This window comes from Phyllobates terribilis, unplaced genomic scaffold (genome assembly GCF_046119375.1).
Source record: "Phyllobates terribilis strain yellow unplaced genomic scaffold, ASM4611937v1 Scaffold_4__5_contigs__length_816908805, whole genome shotgun sequence".
NCBI lineage: Eukaryota > Metazoa > Chordata > Amphibia > Anura > Dendrobatidae > Phyllobates > Phyllobates terribilis.
The window spans coordinates 77,919,110-77,943,546 of record NW_027362764.1 but is presented as its reverse complement, the minus strand read 5'-3'; the positions used below and the strand labels follow the sequence as shown (position 1 = coordinate 77,943,546).

General features: G+C 44.3%; 1 protein-coding gene across 1 annotated transcript; it reads right to left on the bottom strand.

Moving 5' to 3' along the window:
- Positions 1 to 4,542: 4,542 nt before the first annotated feature.
- THNSL1 (threonine synthase like 1) lies at positions 4,543 to 18,251 on the bottom strand. Its single transcript, XM_073677527.1, has 2 exons — positions 18,138 to 18,251; positions 4,543 to 7,211 (listed from the first exon to the last, which is right to left on the bottom strand). The coding sequence occupies exon 2, from the start codon at positions 7,153 to 7,155 to the stop codon at positions 4,984 to 4,986; it is 2,172 nt and encodes a 723-aa protein (XP_073533628.1). The 5' UTR covers positions 7,156 to 7,211; positions 18,138 to 18,251; the 3' UTR covers positions 4,543 to 4,983.
- Positions 18,252 to 24,437: the final 6,186 nt, after the last annotated feature.

The following is a 24,437-nucleotide window of genomic DNA, read 5'->3' as shown; positions in this document are numbered from 1 at the left end:
TGGGCACACATATATTTGCCAATCTATGCGCTAAGTACCTTCCTTTATTGTAATTTTTCATATTAATATTACAGAAAAAAAATTGAAATATTTCATGTGTACATTTTGTAGCGCTTTCTTATGTTTCTATAGCAGCAATACAGTTTCAATGTCTTAGAGCAATCACTCTTAGCAATTTAGGAGGCAACTTTGACTTTTTTTTATTGTTAAAATTGGGGGGACCCCATGTGATTTGGGGGGGGGGGGGTCCCCCATTTTAATAACCAGTAAAGGCTAAGTAAGACCTGATATTAATAGCCTGGGAACCTCCATGGGTATCATCCCCTTCCCAGGCTATAAACATCAGCCCACAGCTGTCTGTTTTCCCTCTGCTGGTTAATAAAATTTAGGGGGAACCCACACCATTTTTTTCAGAAATTAGTTATTTATTACTAAATTACATGAACAGTAAGCTTTTTTTTCGTCCAGATATCGGAACGCTTTTTTTTCACGCAGATGAGTGCGAGCCCTACGGAAGGGAAAAGCAAGAGACATCAGTGTCTGCAGTTTGGTGACTCTGCCATGTTGGCACATTTTACATTATGTTTTTCCTGCTAACATTTCAGATACGCCTGCAGAAAATACTTAACATGTGCACATACCCTAATCATGGATTCACTTACCTTTTTTTGCACCTGTAGACCTCAGTAGCAAGAAATCTTCTCTATAGTCAGCCCCAGATGATATAACAGTAGCAGAACTCAGAGATAATGTTGGCTTACTGGGTTATTGTGAACATCTTGGGCAATAATGTCACACTAGGGAGATGAACTCAATAACATATTGAGCAATGGTGGGGTATGATAGTCTATGAACATTGTATGGCAGCACAGCTATGAGACCGATATAGACCTATGCTGTGCTGGACTGCATGAGCCCCTTCAAGACTGCAATTCTAAACAAATTAAAGAATATTTGGACTTAAAGGGTTGTCCAGTAAAAACAAGTTATCATCTAATAAGACAGGGGATATAGATTGGTAGAGTCCTACCGCTGGGACCAGCACCTATTGGCATAATGGGGACGTTTTATCAAAGCCTTAAAATGTCGCTGCAGGTCAGATGTCCGACCGCTGCTCTATTCATTCTCAATGGGGCTGCCAGAAAAAGCAGAGTGCAGCACTCGGCAGCCCCATAGAGAATGAATGGAGCGACAGTCGAGCAGGAGCATTGACGCTACATTCTAACGGGATAAAAGTTCCCCCTTCTGCCGATCAGTGCAGCTCCCAGCGGTTGGACTCCCACCATACATTATCACCTATACCATGTGACTTGTTTTAACTGGACAACCCCTTTAACTATGACCGAGCAAATAAATACCAACCCTTTATAGGAGGATATATCATTTATACAATTCCAAAAAGCTTTTGCCAAACACTTTTTCTGGCACTTGATACTTTTTATTCAATCAAACTGTATATTCCATGCAGACGGGAAAAGAGATGATTTGTATAAACATGGTAATCCAAGCTAACAGCCTTTCATCATCTAAAATAATTGTAATTTCTTCAAAGCTTAACAAGTGACTGTTTATGTCAAGTGGATTCTAATTATTCTACACCCGAAGCCAGATGTTAGCACGGCAATCCGCATATATACAGGTCGTTAAGTTTATAAAAAAAAAATTTTTTTCGTGTAAATGTACTTACTTTATTAAACCACCAGAGGTCACTAAAAATCATAAAAGGAATTTGCATGAAGCTGTTGGATCGGCTGCTGACCCTATATAGATTCATTAACACGGATATTAATCCAGTCCTTAAAGGGAAATTACATTTTTGTAATAAATGTTAGCTAAAATATGCAAAAAATCTCAAAAAGAACATTGTATTAACCATCGCTCCCATCCGTTTTTGTTGAACAGTGAAAACAGGTCAGTAAAGAGCACTGATCGCTTTGCTTTAAGCTGATTGGTAGTCAGTTTCAGAAAACTCATATCTGCTGCTGCTTTTGTAAAAAAAAAATGCTTTACTCACCCTACCTGGGTCCATACCTGAGTCATTGCCGCTGCTTCTGGTCTATGTTATTGTCTGCAGTGGTGGCGTCACTGTCGCTGCAGCCAATAACTGAGCTCAGCTGCTCTGTCCATATTGAAAACACGAGTTGCTCAGAGCCATTGAGCTATCGGATTGGCTGCAGCACTGTATACAATAACAGACACTGGGAGCAGCAGTGGTGACTCAGTGTTGAACCAGGGGAGAGTGAGTAAAGCACCGTTTCTTTGTTTTTAAAACAAACTGCAGCCAGGTCACTTTTTTTTTTTTTACAAAATTGAAAAACCCATTTAAAATTAATGTTATACATGAATCAAAGATAACTAAGTAGGTGAGTGTCACTACTATGTATTACGAAATTAGTAGTGACGCATTTACAGAGATTCTTTCTCCATTCTGCCCCAGAGCTTTCCAACAGCCCTGACATCTCCCTGCATTCCTTCATAGATTAAAGGGATCCAGCAGATAAAAAAATACTTTTAATAGGGCTTATACCGGTTGCAATAAATAATTAAATAAAAGAAGTGTTAAGGGTTTATGCACACGTTCAGTATTTGCAGCAGAAAAAATTGCTGAATATCTGTTGCAAATACCAATGTATTGGCAGAAATAACGAAGAATAAAATACTTTTTTTGATACATTTTTGACACATTCTTGATGCATTTTTGATGTGTTTTTGGTGCATTTTCCCCACTTATTAGTATGGGCGAAATCTGCAGCAAAAACGCTGAAAGAACTGACATGCTGCAGATTTAAATCTGCTGCAAATCTGCAAGGAAAAAAGAGGCAATGTGTGCATGAAACTTCAGTATTCTCATTCACTTTGCTATGACTAGGAAATGCTTTAGGTTTTGCGCCAAATCTGTGCTGAAAAAAATTGTCAAAAACGCAATGTGTGTACACACCCTACTTGTCAGAGGTCCATCGCAGCTCCTGTTCTTAAGCTCACCATTTCCCCATCTGGCCATTATTTCCTAGTCCTGTCTTCACTCAGCAGAAATATCATTCAGCCAATCATTTGTGACATTGATGACCTGAGATACTCAGTGATTGAATAAATGGTTAATTGATTCCATTTCTGGTGTGTCAATGAGACCAATAACTAAAGACTAGTGGAAACTGGCTAAGCTATAAGGAACTACATGTGTGGGCAAGGATAACGTTTTTGTATTCATTTTTTAAAATCAGTCCCTTTAATGTCCACAAAGAGCTTAGACTGGTATTTTGCGTTCTGATAAGTGTAGGAAAAACTAATTGGACTTCAGCAGGGGTGGAACTATAGCCATAGAAGCAGCTAAAGAGCTCATAAACTCAGGGGAACCCATAATGCCCCCAACAAACAAGAACAGATATGTATATGTGACATTGCGCCGAGCCCTTTTGATGGCTTTTGACACTATCCCTCCCCCTCCACTCATCACATCTGGCCCATTCTACATGCACAGGTGCTGGCAGAGCAGGGCAGCACAATAGGGGAAATGGCAAGGATAAGCAGGGGTGGAGTGTCAGAGTGGGCAGCATAGAAGGGGGATAACAATGATGAGCAGGGGTGGAGTGTCAGTGTGGGCAGCACAGAAGGGGGGCTGGCAATGATGAGCAGGGGTGGAGTGTCAGAGCGGGCAGCCACAGAAGGGGGGCTGGCAATGATGAGCGGGGGTGGAGTGTCAGAGTGGGCAGCACAGAAGGGGGGCTGGCAATGATGAGCGGGGGTGGAGTGTCAGAGTGGGCAGCACAGAAGGGGAGGCTGGCAATGATGAGCGGGGTGGAGTATCAGAGCAGAGAGCATAGCAGGAGAGCCAGCAATGATGAGCGGAGGTGGAGTGTCAGAGCAGAGAGCACAGAAGGGGGGCTGGCAATTACAAGCGGGGTTGGAGTGTCAGAGCAGAGAGCACAGCAGGAGAGCCAGCAATGATGAGCGGAGGTGGAGTGTCAGAGCAGAGAGCACAGAAGGGGGGCTGGCAATTACAAGCGGGGTTGGAGTGTCAGAGCAGAGAGCACAGCAGGAGAGCCAGCAATGATGAGCGGAGGTGGAGTGTCAGAGCAGAGAGCACAGAAGGGGGGCTGGCAATTATGAGGGGGGTGGAGTGTCAAATCAGGGAGCACAGCAGGAAAGCCAGCGATGATGAGAGGGGTGGAGTGTCAGAGTGGGCAGCACAGCAGAAGAGCCAGCAATCATGAGCAGGGTGGAGTGTCAAAGCAGTCAGCACAGAAGGGGGGGTGGCAATGATGAGCGGGGGTGGAGTGTGAGAGGGGAGTACAGCAGAAGAGCCAAGGGGGCGTGGTATCAGAGCAAAGAGCATAGCAGGTGTGGGCTAATAAAAACATTGCTGTGGGGCCCTAGCTCTTTTACTTACACCCCTGGACCTTACAGATAACTTAGGGAAGTTTCTAACAACACATTTGCCAACATAAATAGTGTACAAAAGTTGTCAGGCCCTTTAAAATTGACTTAGCTAAATATTACGCCTTTGTCTAGTAAAATAAAAGTCCACTTTGGATACACACAATATGCTGGAGAACATATTTATTATTGGTTCATTCTTTCCTTGTACAGTCATTGGGGTAATATGTATGTTTTAGGGAATTGCTCATATTGCACTTTCCTTATATATGTAAAGCATCACAATACATGTGCCCGATCCATATGAACAGCAGTTGTATACACTTCCACAGCAATTACTAAGTATTTGGTGTCATATTTTCCTACAGGATTACAATACATTCCTGGCAAAACAGCCTAATTATAGATTGTTTCAGCCCCGGTCTTTCCTTTTCTAAATTAGTACTGAAATAGCTTTCCTGCAAGGTTTCTATGTTTTGCTCATTTTCCTAATCTGTTTTGGCGGAAGTTATTTTGCTATTGTGTTTTTATCCTTATCAAACGTCTGGCTTTTCCAGTAGACAAGTTTTTTTTTTTTTCTTATAGGAAAGATCATTACCGTCTTGGCCCTTAGTGAACCTTTAAAAATAGACTTTGTAGGTAGTTTTCTACACAGTCCATAACATGGATAGAATCAGCCTGGCATTTGTGGGTTTTGTGATGGTCTTTGTCTTTAAGCATTCCTAGCAGCGACTTGTGAGCCGGAGGCAAAGGGTGGAAGGAATTCAACACATGGAGCTGAGTTAATGGATTTTGCTTAATTTCTTCAATCCCTAATGCCTGTAAAATAACAGGTGCAAACTTTGCGTAATGAGCTGTACATGATATGATAACTGGACATGTATGGTCCTGAACCCTATCTGCAACTACTTTGGCAACAGCTGTGTGTGTGTCTAGGAGGTATCCTGTTGCACCGTAAACGGCACGGATTGCCGATATGCAGTCCGACTCCGAGCACCAGTCGCCTATAAGGTCCTTCTGTAAAAGACGGAATAAATCATCTGGTAACTGAAAATACCCTTGACTGTCCAACTCATTGTAGAGTTCATTGACAAGTCTTCCATCTTGGTTGGCAAGAAGATGCAAATAGCGTTCTAAATTGGATGATTTAAGGATATCAATTGCCGGGGAGAAGGACTGACGCAACTCCCTTCCTCGGAGGTCATAAAGTCCAGTTTTTATAAAATCAGTCAAAATGTGATTTTGATTGGACGCGCAGATAAATTTACGGATAGGAATCCCCATTTGTTTTGCATAAAGCGCAGCCATGATGTTGCCAAAATTTCCAGTGGGAATACATACATCAACTGGGGATCCGAAGGTAATAACGCCTTGACTGACCAGATCTAGATAGGCAGACGCATGGTAGACGATCTGTGGCAGCAGTCTGGCCCAGTTGATGGAGTTAGCGGTACTGAGACTTGTTCCATATTCAGCGGTAAGAAAGCCAGTGAATTCCGGATTAGTAAACATTTCTTTAATGGCTTTCTGACAGAAATCAAAATCAGATTCCACTCCCACGGCTAATCCGTTCTCTCGCTGGCAGGCAATAATTTGTGATTTTTGCACTTGACTAATTCCATTTTCTGGATAGAGACAAAATACGGCAATTCTATGCTTGTCAAGGTCACTGAGGCAGCTGAATCCATCCAACACTGCACTGCCTGTGTCTCCAGATGTCGCTACCAAGACTAGGTGGTTACATACTTTTGGAATGCAATAAGCAAAAATATGAGGCATAAACTGTAAGGCCAAGTCCTTGAATGAAGCTGTTGGTCCATGAAATAGTTCGAGGATGAACTGATTACCTGACAAATGTCTGATGGGAGCAATTTTATTACAAGAAAAGTTGTCACCATAGGCTCTTTCAAGAATTTCACCTAACACTACAGGTGGTACGTCAGCCGGATGTATACACCTTTCCATTATTACCTGAGCCCTTTCGACGTATGATGATTGGACAAGTCTTCTCCATTCACCATCAGTAAGCTTGGGAAGGCCACTTCCAGGAACATAAAGTCCTCCATCACTAGCCAAACCTTCTACAACGACATCGCTGAAGAATTTTGATTGTTTTTGGTTTGGTTCTCGAGATCTCGTAGACACAAAGGTTTCAGAATTTACACATTGATATCTTTTAACAGCATCGATGACTTTATCAGCCACCACTTCTAGACAATCCCCCGGCTGACAAAGTACACGCACATCATGCCACTTTTTATAAAAATGCTTCCTTTTCTTAAGTATGTCGCCTATTGAAATGCCGGACCTTTGGCCAACAATGCGATCCACTTTCATTCGTTCAAGCCTCTCAATGATATCCTGTGAATGGACATCAAGATAAACAACGATTCCATTTTTCTTAGTGTGTTCCATGCCGCTAAGGTGAAGAGGGTTGGATCCCGTAAGGGAAATTACACTTCCAGATGCTGAAAACTTTGAAAGAGCTTTTCCTTCCTCTTCTAAAAATTGCTCATCACCAACATCCTGCAGTTTATTGGAGACGCTCATATTCCAGGTTTTTTCAAGGACGTCATCATCTACATCTATAACAGGGCAACCAAGTTTTTGGCCAAGTATTCTGCCAATGGAGGTCTTCCCGGAGCCTGGAGGCCCCATCAGAATCAAATTCTTTTCTCCAACAAGAGAACTGAGAGTCGAGAGCTTGGAATGTGTCAAGGAATTTGAAAACAGAAACCTAGGAATTTTAATTATGGAATGCAGACTGTGGAGACCTGCCATTTTCTTCAGATTTGTAAACCTCTTATCTGTATTAGCACATGCATTGGTATGGCTCACTGAAAAACAAAAATAGGGATTTCATCAGCTTAAGTTAAACATTAAAACATTAAGAGCAAGTATACTGCACCATTGAATCTCCTTATTATTTCATACAAATGGTCATATAACTTTTTATAAGTTGTGTATTTTATACAAACCGATCCTGTGTGGATAAAAAAATGTTTTCTTTACCAAAAGGTCAGTAGTCCCATGTCCACAAACTCCAAGTGACAAATCCATCTTTGATGACCATAAAATAATACTCTGGGCAAAGCTGACCAACTTTATTATGCCTAGAGCTTGGTTTGAAAGGAAAGGACATAAGACGGAGAATCTCTATCATGTTCCATCTCCCCAGGTTTTGCAAGAGTTATTCAACCTCTTGGCTCAATTTGCCCAATATTTATTGCGGATTACAAAGGTAATGGATGGAGCATGCTTAGGAGATGAGCCCACTTCATACACAGCGGATGACCACTGTATATTACAGCTGACACTTTGCTGCAATAGTCATGATCTGAGATAACTCTGATCCTGGTTGTTCAACACCTTAATTGCCATAGATTATATTAACTGTGGCATCTAAGTGGTTAGACAGAGATACATTTATGGGGCATTTATGCGTTGAACTACACTCCTCGACATTGAAATTACAAAAAAAGTTGTGGTGTTATGGAAATCACAGAATGAATAGCTGTGTTAATGATATGCAAATGATGAAAAAATGGAAACAAAAATTTTCAAAATATCTCAATTCATTCAGTATTGAATATGAGCTCCACATGCAGAGATCCCCAAATTTACACGTCTTGGTTGCTATCAATGAAGTTATCAATCGTTGTCTGAGGAATGATCTGCCACACTGAATGCACTTGGGCAAATCATCAAGATCCGCTATGTTCCAGGTACATCAATTACAATCCGAGCTCCTAGAAACGCGATCACACTTCAGGGATGGAGTCCTGCATATGGCTTTCCTAAAGGATTCAGACAACTTTGGGGACTTTAATTAAATTATTGTATTCTTTTTCCCAAAAAAGCATTTTTGCATTATTGTTTCATTAAAAATGATGCTCCGTTTGGCTTCTTACAGTTGCCGATGCATTGGAAAATAAAGGGGCCCTATGGCCTTCAGATATTGATGACCTAAGGAGAGATCATCAATATCAGATTGGTGAAGGACCAACATTGCACCCTATCGATCAGCTGATATTAGCTCCAGCGGTAAGTGTGTGTAAACAGTGAATAGAGTACACTGTATAGTGACCATTACCAAAAACTGCAGCACAGCGCCTATTCTTTCGAGCTGCTGTTCTTGGCAGCAGCCATTGCATAGTGCTCGGATCTGTGCTGTTCTAGCTCCATTTAGTTTCCATTCAGCTACTGCTAAAGCTAATAAGAGCTGATCGGTGGGAGCCCTGGGTCTCGGATACCCACCAATAAAGATATTGATAACTATCCTAAGGACAACCTCTTTAATGGCTGCATGCAGATCTGCTGTTGGCAAAATGGGTTAGAGAAGTCAGACCTAAGACTGTTCAAGGGTTGTTCCATCTGACACATTTATGGCCTATCGACAATAAAATAGGTCAAATACAGAGGATCAGGCAGAGACAGCACACAATCCAAGGTCAGGTCCACAAAGGCATCAAAAGGGTTAGTCAGTAGAACAAAACAAGGAAAAGACTTGGGATCAGAACACTAGAAATCAGTCCAGAATCCGCAGAAAAACTGGATGTAACTGGGTGATTTATATAGAGTGCTACTGTCACGAAAACAACACCCACTCTTGGGTCAGACCTTGCAGCTCTCTGGCGCCCCCTTATCCTGCTGGTCAAACACGGTATTGACAGAGGATAAGCACGGGTGCAGCTGCTCTAATTTATGTCGACTATTGCGGCACGTGATGTGACAGGACGTATATATACCACCAGTTCCTTCCAGGAACGTATATATACCTCCGACCAGCCACCCTTAAACCACAATATCACATAAATACTGGTATACTGCCACCACCGATCGCTTAACAGGTGGATCGGGTACCTGGTAGGTAACGTGAATTAGCGAGTGAGGAACGTGTTTGCTCGACATAGGACAAGAAGAAAGAAACTGGTAAATAATTAATGATTTACTCCCAAAGGGGGGCAGTGTTTACAAAATATATACAAGATATTATAAAGGAGACAATTTACATGTATGCATAAACAGTTATTAAAATAAAAGGAATAAGTAATAGCAAAACCTGCTTCACAAGGTGATGGTCTCAGATTCTGTGGGGGGGGGGGCGGCTCCCCGGAAATTAGAGGTGATTCTTCTTACGCCGCGTGATGTGCGTGCGTTCGACGTCCCTGAGAAGAATGACCTGAAAATGGCCGATTTGCTTTTTAGTAACAGGGCCAAATTATTAGGAACCGCCCATTTTGTCTACCTCACACGGGGGCTCGGTTTTGTGAAACCACCCAGCTGCATAGAACATAGAAACCTTCAGATTTCATATCTTGGTGTGGGGGGGTCCCACATCCAAGATGGAGACATCATGTTGGCCGTCACTAATTTTCATGCAGATGGATATTAAACAGGACCTCTCTATGATGCTCAGAAGCTAAGAAACCAATTCCTTGATTTCTGGGGGTATCCCAGTTATGAAAAATATATCATTGTAACCAGGAAAATGTGAACATTCCAAAACTCTGGTCCCTGGGTTAGTGACCGTCATGTGCGTTTTTAAATTCTACATTAACTGTTTGTCCAGCTAAACAATATAATTTTGGAGGGAATAACTATTTTGAACTAGAAGCTGCTCTGCACTGAGGCTTTACGACGATAATAAAAATTCTTAGGGTGGGGGCCAGCACTGCAGTTCTATGTCTTCTCTTACAAACGGATAGGGGGTGGGGGTTTTTCTTTTTTAAAACAGCTCTCATTTTTAAAATTAGGGAAAAAATACCTTTTGCCTGACACCTCCCCCTTTTAGACTGCGCTATGGAGGTAGGACCTTCTGGTACTCCTCCAAGCGTATGTCTGGAGGCTCCCCTCGCCGGGACAACCCATCGGCATTGCCATGCTCGCTGCCCTTGCGGTGTTGAACAGTAAAGTCGTACTGCTGGAGGGTGAGGCTCCAGCGTAACAACCTTCCGTTGGCACCTGACATGGTGTGCAGCCAACTCAGGGGGTTGTGGTCAGTCACGACAGTGAAGGGGCGCCCGTACAAGTAAGGCTGTAAGCGGTTGAGGGCCCATACAATGGCCAGGCACTCATTCTCTATGGTGGAATAGGCCACTTCCCTCGGCAGCAGTTTCCGGCTTAGGTACAACACGGGGTGTTCTTGGCTCCCCGAGTCGACCTGGCTGAGTACAGCACCGAGGCCAAACTCAGTGGCGTCGGTCTGTACTAAGAGTGGTCGTGTGCCGTCGACCGCCTTTAGCACAGGGGATCTGCTCAAGGCAGTCTTCAAAGCCCTAAAGGCCACCTCGCATTCGTCTGTCCATTTGACGGAATGGGGTAGGCTCTTCCTGGTGAGGTCTGTCAAGGGCTTCGCAAGGCTACTATAGTCCTGTACAAAGCGTCTATAGTACCCTGCAGTGCCCAAGAAGGACTGCACCTGCTTCTTGGTCCTGGGGGTGGGCCAGGACACGATAGCGTCCACCTTTCCAGGCTCTGGCTTCAGAGTACCCCCACCTACCCGGTGCCCCAGGTAGTGGACCTCGTTCATGCCCATCTGGCACTTTCCCGGCTTGATGGTCAAGCCCGCCTGGTGAATGCGCCCGAGCACCTGCTGCAGATGCTCGAGGTGATCCTCCCAGGTGGGACTGAAGATGGCAATGTCATCCAGGTACGCCACTGCGTACCTCTCCAGTCCCTGGAGCAGGTGGTTGACCATTCGCTGGAACGTGGCAGGGGCATTTTTCATGCCGAAGGGCATGACCGTGGATTCATACAATCCAAAGGGGGTGATAAAGGCGGACTTCTCCTGGGCCCCGGGGCTCAAGGGAATCTGCCAATATCCCCGACTCAAATCCATAATGGAGAGATAGCTCGCACTGGCTAACCGCTCCAGCAGCTCCTCAATGCGTGGCATTGGTTGTGCATCAGAGGCTGTGATAGCGTTGAGCCCCCTGTAGTCCACACAGAACCGGGTGGTCCGGTCCTTCTTTGGCACTAGGACTACAGGTGAGGCCCACGCGCTCTTGGACCGCTTAATCACCCCCAACTGCAGCATCTCCTCGACCTCCTGGCGCATGACATGCTGCACCTCGTTGGAGATTCGATAGGCTGTCCGCCGGAGTGGGGCATGATTCCCGGTGTCCACTTCATGGACCGCCACTTCAGTCCTGCCAGGCAGGTTGGTGAACACTGCTTGGAAGGGTTTCAGCACTGCTTGCATCTGAGACCTCTGGTCTGCGGATAGCAAGTCGCTTAGCTCTACATCCTCTAGGGACCCGCTGGCCTTCGCTTGGGCAAGCATGTCCAAGAGGGGGTCATCCTCCCCATCCTCGGGCAGGTCCGTTCTCGGGCGTTCTGGTCGTACCAATGCTTCTGGTCAGCCTGGGCTTGTGCCATGTTGTCATGCACCAACTGCGTCAAGGTCTGCATCTTGTCACGGAAGCGCATGACATACTCCACGATGGACACTCCTGGGGAGCTCGGCTCTTCTTCCCAGAATTCCCTTATCAAACCAAGGGGTCCTCGGACACGCCTGCCATACAGGAGCTCAAAGGGGGAGAACCCCGTCGAAGCCTGTGGAACCTCTCTGTAAGCAAATAACAGGTGTGGGAGGTAACGCTCCCAGTCGCGACCCTGGGTCTCAACCAGCATTTTTAACATCTGTTTGAGGGTACCGTTGAATCGCTCACACAAACCATTGGTCTGTGGGTGATATGCGCTCGATACCAAATGCTGCACCTGCATTTTCTTACATAGAGCCTCCATTAAGCGTGACATGAACTGAGTCCCCTGGTCGGTAAGCATCTCCCTGGGAAATCCTACTCGCGAAAAGATGGCCAAGAGGGCGTCCGCCACCTTATCCGCCCTAATTGAGGACAGGGCTACTGCCTCCGGATACCGGGTAGCATAGTCTACCACGGTAAGGATGAAACGTTTTCCAGAGCTGCTGGGCATGGCCAGTGGTCCCACAATGTCCACAGCAATCCTCTGGAAAGGCTCCTCTATCACTGGCAAAGAGATCAGGGGGGCTTTGGGGGCCGGCCCTGACTTTCCCACTCTTTGACACGTGGTACAGGAGCGACAGTAGTTCACCACATCTGTCCTCATTTTGGGCCAATAAAAGTGATGAGACAGCCGGGCCTTGGTTTTGCTGACCCCCAAGTGTCCAGCGAGTGGAATTTCATGGGCGATCCGCAACAACTCGTCCCTGAATTGGTAGGGGACGACCAGCTGTCTTTCCCTCAGCCACTCCTGTTGGGGTGTACAGGGAACTGTCTCCCGGTACAACCTCCCTTGGTCCCACAATACCCTCTCCTTATCTGACTCGGAGATGGGTTTCTCAGCGAGGCTCCTTAACGTCTCCAGGCTAGCATCTGAGTGCAGAGCTGCCTGAAACTCCTGGCTGGAGGAAGCCAGAAGTGAGGTTAAGGCCACGTCCTCACTGGGACCCTCTGGGACCGGCTCTGGGTCCATAACTGATTCTGTTATTCCTCTGTCCGAGGAGGGTCCAGAAGGCAGGGCGTTACTTGCGTTCTGGGCACTCTGACTGCAGGTAACAGCGGCTATATAGGCCGTCTCCCCGGGGAATAACACCGTCTCATTAGCCTGCGAGGCCATGAGAACTACTTCTCCATCATCCTCCATTACCTCAGGCACAGTGCTACGTATGGGGCAGCGACTATCAGCCAGGTCTCCATCTGTTGTGACACTGGTCACTGGCACAGCACCACCTGCTTCATGGTCCTCGTGCCTCTCCCCATTACCCTTGGCACTGACCTTTGCTCCGGCTAGGGGATCCTCAGCAACATCACCCCGCAGAGTGACCTGGCTGAGTTCTCCTGCACCTTCCAAGACAACAACATCATCATCATGATCATCATCATCATCATGATCAGGTAAAGCATTGACATTCACAGTATCAGTATTAACCTTACCAACCGTATCAGATCGGGGAGGGGTGTTTGGGACATAATAAATAAGCATCCTCCCCAAATCAGTTGCCAACAAAACATTTGCAGGTAGGTTTTTGGATACTCCCACTTCCTTCACCCCACTCCCCGCACCCCAATCAATAAAAACCCGGGCCATGGGCAAGGGGCATCGGACGCCCCCAATCCCGGTGACAGTCAGGGTCTTTCCTGGAATAAGAGCTTCAGGGGACATCAGTTCGGGTCGGATGAGGGTTCCACCCCAGTGTCCTTGAGGCCTACAGTGAGAGTGTCCCCCACCCTGACAGACTGAAAGTTTTCACAGGCCCTCCCAACCGGCCCACCCACCAAAAGAACTGAGGCATTAGGCCCTGGGGCCTTGGATGGGGGGTTCTTCCTCTGCTTCTCTGGGCAAGTGGCGCTGAGATGACCAGTCTGGTTGCAGGAATAACACCTGCGGGCATCAGATGCAGGCAGGGCCTTGGCAACGGGAAAAAGGCCTCCGGAAGGTCGGCTGGCAGGGGTAGGGATAGTGGTTGATGGCTTACCCCCTTTCCAGCTGGTGACGACCGGCTTCCGCACCTCTGGTCTCCGGTTGGCCTCGTAGGTGTCTGCGATCTGCGCTGCTTTATTGGCATCAGGTGGCTCCCGATCCATCACGAACTGCCGTACCTCAGTCAGACACAGATGCAGGAACTGGTCTTTCACCATCAGATCCTTTAGCTGCTCAAAGGTGGTCGCTGACAGTCCTTGGATCCACTGCTCAAAGTTGGTTCGGAGCCCGTCTACCACATCGCTGTAGGTGTCATGTGGTCCACGTTGGAGGGTTCTGAATTTTTTCCGGTAAACCTCCGGAGTCAGCTGGTACTTTTTTATCAGGGCCTGCTTGACGGCCTCATAGTCTCCATCCTGCTCTCGAGGGAGGGAAGCAAACGCCTCCAAAGCTTTTCCTCGGAGCCCTGGAGTCAAATATCTTGCCCATTGGTCGGTGGGCAGCTGATACTGCCTGCAGGCCTTTTCAAAGCCTCGCAGAAATGTGTCCAAGTCCCCATCCTTTTCCATCACAGGGAAGTGCTCAGGACGAGGTTTAAAGCAGCTGGCACTGTTGGACTCACGGGTCCGCGTAGAGGGCGACTCCTTCTGAATCCGGGCTAGCTCCAGCTGGTGTTGTCAGTCAGCTTGTCGCTCAGCAGCCTCTCGGTCAGCTTGGGCTTGTCGCTCAGCAGCCTCTCGGTCCGCTTGTCGCTAAGCCCGCTCCTGGAATTTCAGGATCAGCTGCAGTCGTCCATCATGATTGTCTGTGGCGAGCTCCTCCAAGGCCATCTGCAGGTGGGGGTCCACACTACCCTGGTTGCGGGTATGGCTGGCAATCACCGGTTGGACCCCTGCAGCAGCGCCATCCGGGCCTTGGCTGGCCGCCCCCTCATCAGGGCTCTGCTGTCGGACGGGCTCTGCAGCATCTTGTAACAGTTCAGCAATCATTTGTTCTCTGCTTTTGCCATGGGGGTCAATGCCTTTGATTATACATATTCCAATAAGAGTGTCCTTTTTCTGCTGGCTGTACCAGGACTCCCCAACTACGACCATGATCACCAAAATAAAAATAGAAAAGAAAAAACGAAGAAGGGTAGGGGTAACTGCTACACATACAGTATTGTCTCAGATCTAATAAACATTGAGTTCGATCTTCAAAACTTTTGTGCAAGTTTTTAGTGAGAGGAATGATTGCTCAAACCAGATCACTAATGTCCTATGATCCCACCGCTGCCACCAATTTGTCACGAAAACAACATCCACTCTTGGGTCAGACCTTGCAGCTCTCTGGCGCCCCCTTATCCTGCTGGTCAAACACGGTATTGACAGAGGATAAGCACGGGTGCAGCTGCTCTAATTTATGTCGACTATTGCGGCACGTGATGTGACAGGACGTATATATACCACCAGTTCCTTCCAGGAACGTATATATACCTCCGACCAGCCACCCTTAAACCACAATATCACATAAATACTGGTATACTGCCACCACCGATCGCTTAACAGGTGGATCGGGTACCTGGTAGGTAACGTGAATTAGGGAGTGAGGAACGTGTTTGCTCGACATAGGACAAGAAGAAAGAAACTGGTAAATAATTAATGATTTACTCCCAAAGGGGGGCAGTGTTTACAAAATATATACAAGATATTATAAAGGAGACAATTTACATGTATGCATAAACAGTTATTAAAATAAAAGGAATAAGTAATAGCAAAACCTGCTTCACAAGGTGATGGTCTCAGATTCTGTGGGGGGGACGGCTCCCCAGAAATTAGAGGTGATTCTTCTTACGCCGCGTGATGTGCGTGCGTTCGACGTCCCTGAGAAGAATGACCTGAAAATGGCCGATTTGCTTTTTAGTAACAGGGCCAAATTATTAGGAACCGCCCATTTTGTCTACCTCACACGGGGGCTCGGTTTTGTGAAACCACCCAGCTGCATAGAACATAGAAACCTTCAGATTTCATATCTTGGTGTGGGGGGGTCCCACATCCAAGATGGAGACATCATGTTGGCCGTCACTAATTTTCATGCAGATGGATATTAAACAGGACCTCTCTATGATGCTCAGAAGCTAAGAAACCAATTCCTTGATTTCTGGGGGTATCCCAGTTATGAAAAATATATCATTGTAACCAGGAAAATGTGAACATTCCAAAACTCTGGTCCCTGGGTTAGTGACCATCATGTGCTTTTTTAAATTCTACATTAACTGTTTGTCCAGCTAAACAATATAATTTTGGAGGGAATAACTATTTTGAACTAGAAGCTGCTCTGCACTGAGGCTTTACGACGATAATAAAAATTCTTAGGGTGGGGGCCAGCACTGCAGTTCTATGTCTTCTCTTACAAACGGATAGGGGGTGGGGTTTTTTCTTTTTTAAAACATCTCTCATTTTTAAAATTAGGGAAAAAATACCTTTTGCCTGACAGCTACGTATTCCCATTTTTACTCTGCAAGAAAGGATAGCATTGGAGAAGGTCCGACTGCTTTTGCTAGTTGGCATGTGCATCTCAATAGGTGGAGAGATCACCCACTGAACGAATGATGGACTGGGCAGTGAATACCCACTGAATCGGAGCGGGGGCAGCAGGAGATAGATAATGCGAGAGTGAGATCAGGTGAGTAGGTAACATATCTCCTATTCCATAGGTCAGTGGCAGTGCCGTACACCTCAATAAATAGAAACAGAGCGCAAGCTACACTTCAGTATTGGTAAGAGAACCCCACTGAGCTATCAGGGAATATTCATAAAGCTTTAATGCAAAGATTTAATGGAAAAAAAAACAACAACATTGTGCTATGGAAAAACTCTTCCATTCATCTGAATGCGTTAATTTGGTGCAAACATATGGATTTCTGCAGACGTCATTCGTAAGAATAACACAGTGTCAGAAGTTTCTGCAACAACATCTAGGAGCGCAACTGCTGCATTGCAGTCTTATGTTCTTCAAAACCTGAGTTCGTCTGTGCTTTTAGCAGCTGTTGCATTGGTTTAGAAGGTTATGGAACTCAGGCTTTTCCTAAGTTGTTGTGGGGTCAGTGATGGAAATAATGGCTTTGAATATTTTCTGCATAATGGATTTATGAAAAGTACACTTAAGTGGGTTTTGCACTTAAAGAAAAGAGGACACTAAACACTTTGATATATGTAACATAATAAACAGAGCAGGTATTCACCCTCCCCGGGTCCAATGCTGACTGTACACCACTGCTCTTGTCTGTGTTTTCACTGCAGTGGTGATGTCACATCACCACCACAGCTAATCAATGATGGCTTCTTGTGCCGTCTACATCAGCAGAATGTCATGGCACTGTTGCAGGATATCCTGGGGCTAGTGGCTCCTTCTGTATCCCTCAAGCTATGTGGTGCCCTAGTCTATACCTGCTCCCCGTATTAGGTCTGATGGTGAAGACACCGGGGCCACATGCCTTGCTGAGCTCCTAAATCAGCCGTTAGCTGTCCCCCTCCCCCACCGAGGGAAGTGGAGAGTTGCAGTGTATAAGAATACACAAATCAGACTAACAAGGGAAGAAGTAGAGAGATAAATGAAAATACCAATCATACACATATGCACTCACAAAAAACAGAGTGGAATACCGAGAAGTAAAGGGAAGGAAAAATCAAATAGGAGAGGATGAGGATATGCACACACCAAGCAACAGTCTTTAGATCACTCCAAAATGCCTCTTCAAACAACCAACACCTCCAACTCCAGAACCAGGCAGTATGAACTAACACTGGAAATCTCTAAGTACCAGAAGTGAGTATATATAGCAGAGGGGAGTGGCCAACACTGAACAGCTGAAACTTTCAAGGCAGGATAGCTTCAGGAGCTTCATCTGAACAGATTAACCCCTACACTGCTAGCAGAAACCTGCACAGTTTAATATGATGGTGAAGTGCTTCTAATCAGTGCAGGAGTATGTGAAACCAGACACCGTGGTCTTCTGGCCCCTCTCTGTCACGGTATACCCGTGACACGGAGTCACTGAGCTCATTGATTGGCTGCAGTGGTGATGTGAGCTGTCGTCAACGTGATGTTACTGCTACAGCCAAAACATTCAGATCTGAACAGTATCGGAGAGTCACCAGCACTTGCTCTATTTATGTTATGTACATTTATCCTCTATTTAGGTTTTGAGACCACTTCTCTTAAAGTAGGAAACCCCTTTAATTATGTAAATTCCATCCTCTTTAGACTGTAACTAGTGCATGGTAACACTGTTTCCGGTGTATTTATACTACAGAACGATATTTACACAGATATTTCCATTCCCAGAGTGGCCGCTGTGTACTGTATACGCTTCTTACCTGCAGACCTGAGGTCCCTTTACACTGGCACTGTCAGCACAAGGCAGGTCTGCACTCTTCTTCCTCCCAGCCTGACAAAGACACCTACCCACAATGCTTCACTTCACTTGCATTAAAAGAGAAACGTCTTAAATGGGCAATGCTTCCCATGCTGATGGGCTGCAAACACAGAAGCAAAGTGCACTCATCCTGAAGCAAGGTTTGCACTTTTAGAATAGTATACAGTAAATCCTACATATCATTTTTTTTTTGGAGCTACATTTCCTACTTTTCACCCAAATTTTTCCATCCCATAAAATCCGTCACACTGGAGTAAAGCTACAGTATATATGAAAACGGTCAGCAAAAGACAAATAGGCATTTCATGTTTTCCAAATCAGATATTGTAGACAGTTTTCTTCTATCTCAGGGAGAACTTATTTGCATTATCTTGCCTGCAAGTAAAAGTGCATTTACGCTGGCTGAAGATCTGTTACAAGTATTCCTGTGATTGCTCGTTTCCCAATAATTAGCCTGGCTAAACAGGTTGCCAATCACCTGGCGAATTAGCAAAATGCTCGATCCTTGGGCGAAATGATTTTTATGCTTGCTTAAAAATCACTGTTCTCGGCAGCACATCAGAACCTGTGCTGCCGAGGGTTATAGGAAGTTTCACCCCCAGCAATTTGCCCCCAGCAGTTCGCCCCCAGGTACATTTCGCCCTCGCACATTTCGCCCCTATCATTTCGCCCCCAGGAAGATTCGCCCCCAGTAAGATTCGCCCCCGCACGTTTCGCCCCCGGACTGGGGCGAACTGGGGGCGATATGTGCGGGGGTGAAATGTGCGGGGGCAAAACATCCTGGGGGCCAAATGCTGGGGATGAAATGTGCGGGGGCGAAATGTACCCGGGGGCGAATTGCTGGGGGGCGAACTGCTGGGGGCGAACTGCTGGGGGCGAAACATCCAATTCCCATTATAACTGTCTTCAGCTTGGTTCACGTCTATGTTGGAGCCTTGCGGCTGCACTATTTTTTTCTCATAAAATTATGACTCAAATCTGTGCAGTGTGAACCCGGCCTTATGTTCCTTTTTTGACCAAACAAATTGATGTAATTTGCCATATATCTACTATGAAATGGTCATTTGAATGGTGTAGTTAAATAATAATTTATTGTTCCCTCTCAGTGTTCTGGCATCAAATTTGGTGCAGGGGGGTATTTGCGCAAAATATTTTGTGACTTTCTGTCCTTTTGCACCAGCTCTGTTAATTTTTCTAAAAGTGTACAAAGCAAAAAGGGAAAGTGGCAACCACTTCGCAATAATTTTACGAAAATATATGCAGAAAACTGGCACACATTCCAGCTGAAATCAATGGCAGCTAATAGACTCTGTAGGTTTTAATTTTCTGATGTATTGCAGCCTAAAAATTGGCACACTTCTCTCCTATAGGTTTTTAGTCCAAAATTGTCTTATAAAATGCAACTTTTGATAAATCCCCATCACTCACCCAAATTGTGCCTATTGTAAAGGGGTTGGTACTCACTCAGCCGCTTTAGAGATAGTCACAGGAGTCAGTTTCTTTAAAATGTCCAAGGTGGGTACATTCAGACTTCATAAACCGCACTCTCCAAGTAAATGAAACATAGCCTTGTCCGACACAAAGTAACAAAACAAGAAAACAGTCCATACAGTGCTGTACGTTCACCCGCTCACATTCAGTGTCCTGTAGCACAGACACGCTGGAGGTCTTCACACCTCCAGCCACAGACACTGAATGAGACACTCGGTCTCCATTTTACACACAGGCCCTGGTGTGAGGATATGTGAGCAGCCAATCCGCCCAACTCTTATGACTGCTCATAAAAACCGGCCCTGATATGCCCTGTTAACCCTCTCAGCACTATGTGTGCTGGAGCATACTTCCCGGGTTTACATCACCGACGCTACCAACCTCGATATCTCCCCTCAAGGACCAGTCCGGCGGCCATCTTATACTATCTAAACAATTAGCCACATGAGTATATTCAAGCCCCTTTTTTCCCAAAAGGTGAATAACAAAATCTAAAAAAATAAAACAAAATAAAATGTTTCGCATCACCATGTGCATAACTGACCGAGTAAATAAGATATCTTATGTCTATCCCATGCTGTGATAAGGCTAAATTGCTGTTTTTTGGTCACATTGCTTCCCTTAAAAAATGAAAAGATCAGAAAGGTGTATGCACTGCAAAATGGTGGCGATACAAATTACAACTCATGCAACAAATGAAAATATATAAGCCATAATTCTAAGAATATACATACTTTACCATCACCATAAATCTACTGACCCATAGAATACGGTTCCCAGATCATTTTTAACATACGGTAAATTGAACCTAAAAATGAATCCCCACCAAAAAAAGCAGAATTGCTTTTTTTCAGGTTTGCTGTTGTTTTAACTCCTCATTTTGGAAGTTTTTCATCTTTTGTCAGTATATAATATATAGTAAATTGAATGGGGTCAAAACTACATCATATCTAAACTGTATGGCGTCAAACTACAAATTGTCCCAAAATATAACTCTCCCTACATTTTTACCATAAGGTGAACGTCGTAAAAACAAACTCACCCCCCCACTCCCACAAAAAAAAAAGCAGAATTGTTTTTTTTTATTCAGTTTTTGCTGTTGTTTTAACTCCTCATTTTGGAAGTTTTTCCACTTTTGTCAATGCATAATATACAGTAAAATTAATGGTGTCAAAACTACAACTCATCCCAAACTATACAGTGCATTGTGAAAGTATTTGGCCCCTTGAACTTTTCTACCTTTTGCCACATTTCTGGCTTGAAACATAAAGATATAAAATTCTAATTTTTGGGGGAAGAATCAACAACAAGTGGGACACAATCGTGAAGTGGAACAAAATTTATTGGATATTTTAAACTTTTTTAACAAAGTTAAAGCGTGCAATATTATTCGGCCCCCTTGAGTTAATACTTTGTAGCGCCACCTTTTGCTGCGATTACAGCTGCATGTCGCTTGGGATATGTCTCTATCAGTTTTGCACATCGAGAGGCTGAAATTCTTGCCCATTCGTCCTTGCAAAACAGTTCGAGCTCATTGAGGTTGGATGGAGGGCGTTTGTGAACAGCAGTTTTCAGCTCTTTCCGCAGATTCTCGATTGGATTCAGGTCTGGACTTTGACTTGGCCATTCTAACACCTGGATACGTTCATTTTTGAACCATTCCATTGTAGATATTGCTTTATGCTTGGGGTCATTGTCTTGTTGGAAGATAAATCTCCATCCCAGTCTCAGGTCTTTTGCAGACTCCAACATGTTTTCTTCCAGAATGGTCCTGTGTTTGGCTCCATCCATCTTCCCATCAATTTTAATCATCTTCCCTGTCCCTGCTGAAGAAAAGCAAGCCCAAACCATGATGCTGCCACCACCATGTTTGACAGTGGGGATGGTGTTTTGAGGGTGATGAGCAGTGTTGCTTTTACGCCAAACATATCATTTTGCATTGTGGCCAAAAAGTTTGATTTTGGTTTCATCTGACCAGAGCACCTTATTCCACATGTTTGATGTGTCTCCCAGATGGCTTGTGGCAAACTTCAAACAAGACTTTTTATGGATATCTTTGAAAAATGGCTTTCTTCTTGCCACTCTTCCATAAAGGCCAGATTTGTGCAGTGTACGACTGATTGTTGTCCTATGGACAGACTCTCCCACCTCAGCTGTAGATCTCTGCAGTTCATCCAGAGTGATCATGGGCCTTTTGGCTGAATCTTTGATTAGTCTTCTCCTTGTTCAAGATGAAAGTTTAGAGGGACGGCCGGGTCTTGGTAGATTTGCAGTGGTCTGATACTCCTTCCATTTCAATATGATCGCTTGCACAATGCTCCTTGAGATGTTTAAAACTTGGGTAATCTTTTTGTATCCAAATCCGGCTTTAAACTTCGCCACAACAGTATCTCGGACCTGCCTGGTGTGTTCCTTGGTCTTCATGATGCTCTCTGCAAGTGAAACAGAACTCTGAGACTATCACAGAGCAGCTGCATTTATACGGAGACTTGATTACACACAGGTGGATTCTATTTTTCATTACCAGTCATTTAGGACAACATTGGATCATTCAGAGATCCGCACTGAACTTCTGGAGTGAGTTTGCTGCACTCAAAGTAAAGGGGCCGAATAATATTGCACGCACCACTTTTCAGTTTTAATTTGTTAAAAAAGTTTAAAATATCCAATAAATTTTGTTCCACTTCACGATTGTGTCACACTTGTTGTTGATTCTTCCCCAAAAAATTAGAATTTTATATCTTTATATTTGAAGCCAGAAATGTGGCAAAAGGTAGAAAAGTTCAAGGGGGCCAAATACTTTCACAATGCACTGTAACTTTCTCTACAAATAACAAAAAAAAAAAAAAGTTATGGCTTTTGGAAGAATGGGAGAAACAACTGTAAGCGTAAAAAATAAAAATGGCTGCATCTCCAAACGGTTAAAGAAAAGCTGCACTCTACCTTTGTATTTACTGTGCTGATGAGTGGAGGTCCAATAGGTCAGAGACTTGTGATCAAACATTGATTTTTAAAGTTAAGACATGTAAACCCTCTAAAAAACGCAAGAATCAAGAGAGGGGGGAACAGGCTAAATATCACTGACTGTAGCGGACCAACAATAAAATATAACCTTTATTAATAATTTAAAATATTTAATTAATGTCCGCCGTGGGGAACAGCCTACTCTGGAAAAGATTAAAACATCCGACTTGATCAGTGCCGAGTCCATCACACCCTTCTTTGCTGCCCCCAACAGCAGGGTTCGGGGAGCATTGGGCCACACCACACATATGATGATCACCAGGGAGCTTTGGAGAAAAAAAAATGTCTAGGATTCCCCATACCAGGCTGTCAGTCAGGATTTGCTAATATTCATTTCAGGGGATTTTCATATGAATTGCATAAAAGCTGTCTTTCTTTGCAGCTCTTCTTCAGAGGCAGCAGCATAATGCAGATTATTGATTTGCGAGAGGAAGGCTTTGGTTATAGCATTATAAAACTGATGGCAGGATACCGTCAAAGCCACTTGTGATTGATACGGTGGCTGAAAATGAATATAATATTAAGAAGTGAAAAACTTATAACATTCACAAGATTTTCAGTTGTGTTAACCCCTTTACAACCCAAGGTGGTTTGCACGTTAATGACCAGGCCAATTTTAACAATTATGACCACTGTCACTTTATGAGGTAATTACTCTGGAATGCTTCAACGGATCCCCCTGATTCTGATATTGTTTTTTCGTGACATATTGTACTTCATGATTGTGGTAAAATTTCTTCGATATCACTTGCGTTTATTTGTGAAAAAAACGGAAATTTAGCAAAAATTTAGAAAATTTTGCAATTTTCAAAATTTGAATTTTTATGCCCTTAAATCAGAGAGATATGTCACACAAAATAGTTAATAAATAACATTTCTCACAGGTCTACTTTACATCAGCACAATTTTGGAACAAAAAATTTTTTTTTTTATGGAGCTATAAGGGTTAAAAGTTGACCAGCGATTTCTCATTTTTCCAACAAAATTTACAAAATCATTTTTCTAGGGACAACATCACATTTTAAGTCACTTTGAGAGGTCTTTATGACAGAAAATACCCAAAAGTGACACCATTCTAAAAACTGCACCCCTCAAGGTGCTCAAAACCACATTCAAGAACTTTATTAACCCTTCAGGTGCTTCACAGGAATTTTTGGAATGTGGAAGAAAAAAATGAACATTTAACTTTTTTCACAAAAATGTTACTTTAGACCAATTTTTTTTTATTTTCGCAGGGGTAACAGGAAAAAATAGACCCCAAAATTTGTTGTGCAATTTCCCCTGGGCACGCAGATACCCCATATGTGGGGAAAAACCACTGTTTGGGCGCACGGCAGGGCTCGGAAGGGAAGGAGCACCATTTGAATTTTCGATTGTAAAATTTGCTTGAATAATTAGCGGACGCCATGTTGCGTTTGGAGAGCCCCTGATGTGCCTAAACAGTGGAAACCCCCCACAAATGACCCCATTTTGGAAACTAGACCCCCTAGGAACTTATCTAGATGGGTGGTGAGCATTTTGAACCCCCAGGTGCTTCACAAATTAATCCGTAAAAATTAAAAAGTATTTTTTTTTCTACTTTTTCATTTTTACGAATCAATTTGTGAAGCACCTGGGGTTTCCAAGTGCTCACTATGCATCTAGATAGGTACCTTTGGGGGTCTAGTTTCCAAAATGGGGTCACTTGTGGGGGAGCTCCAATGTTTAGGCACACAGGGGCTCTCCA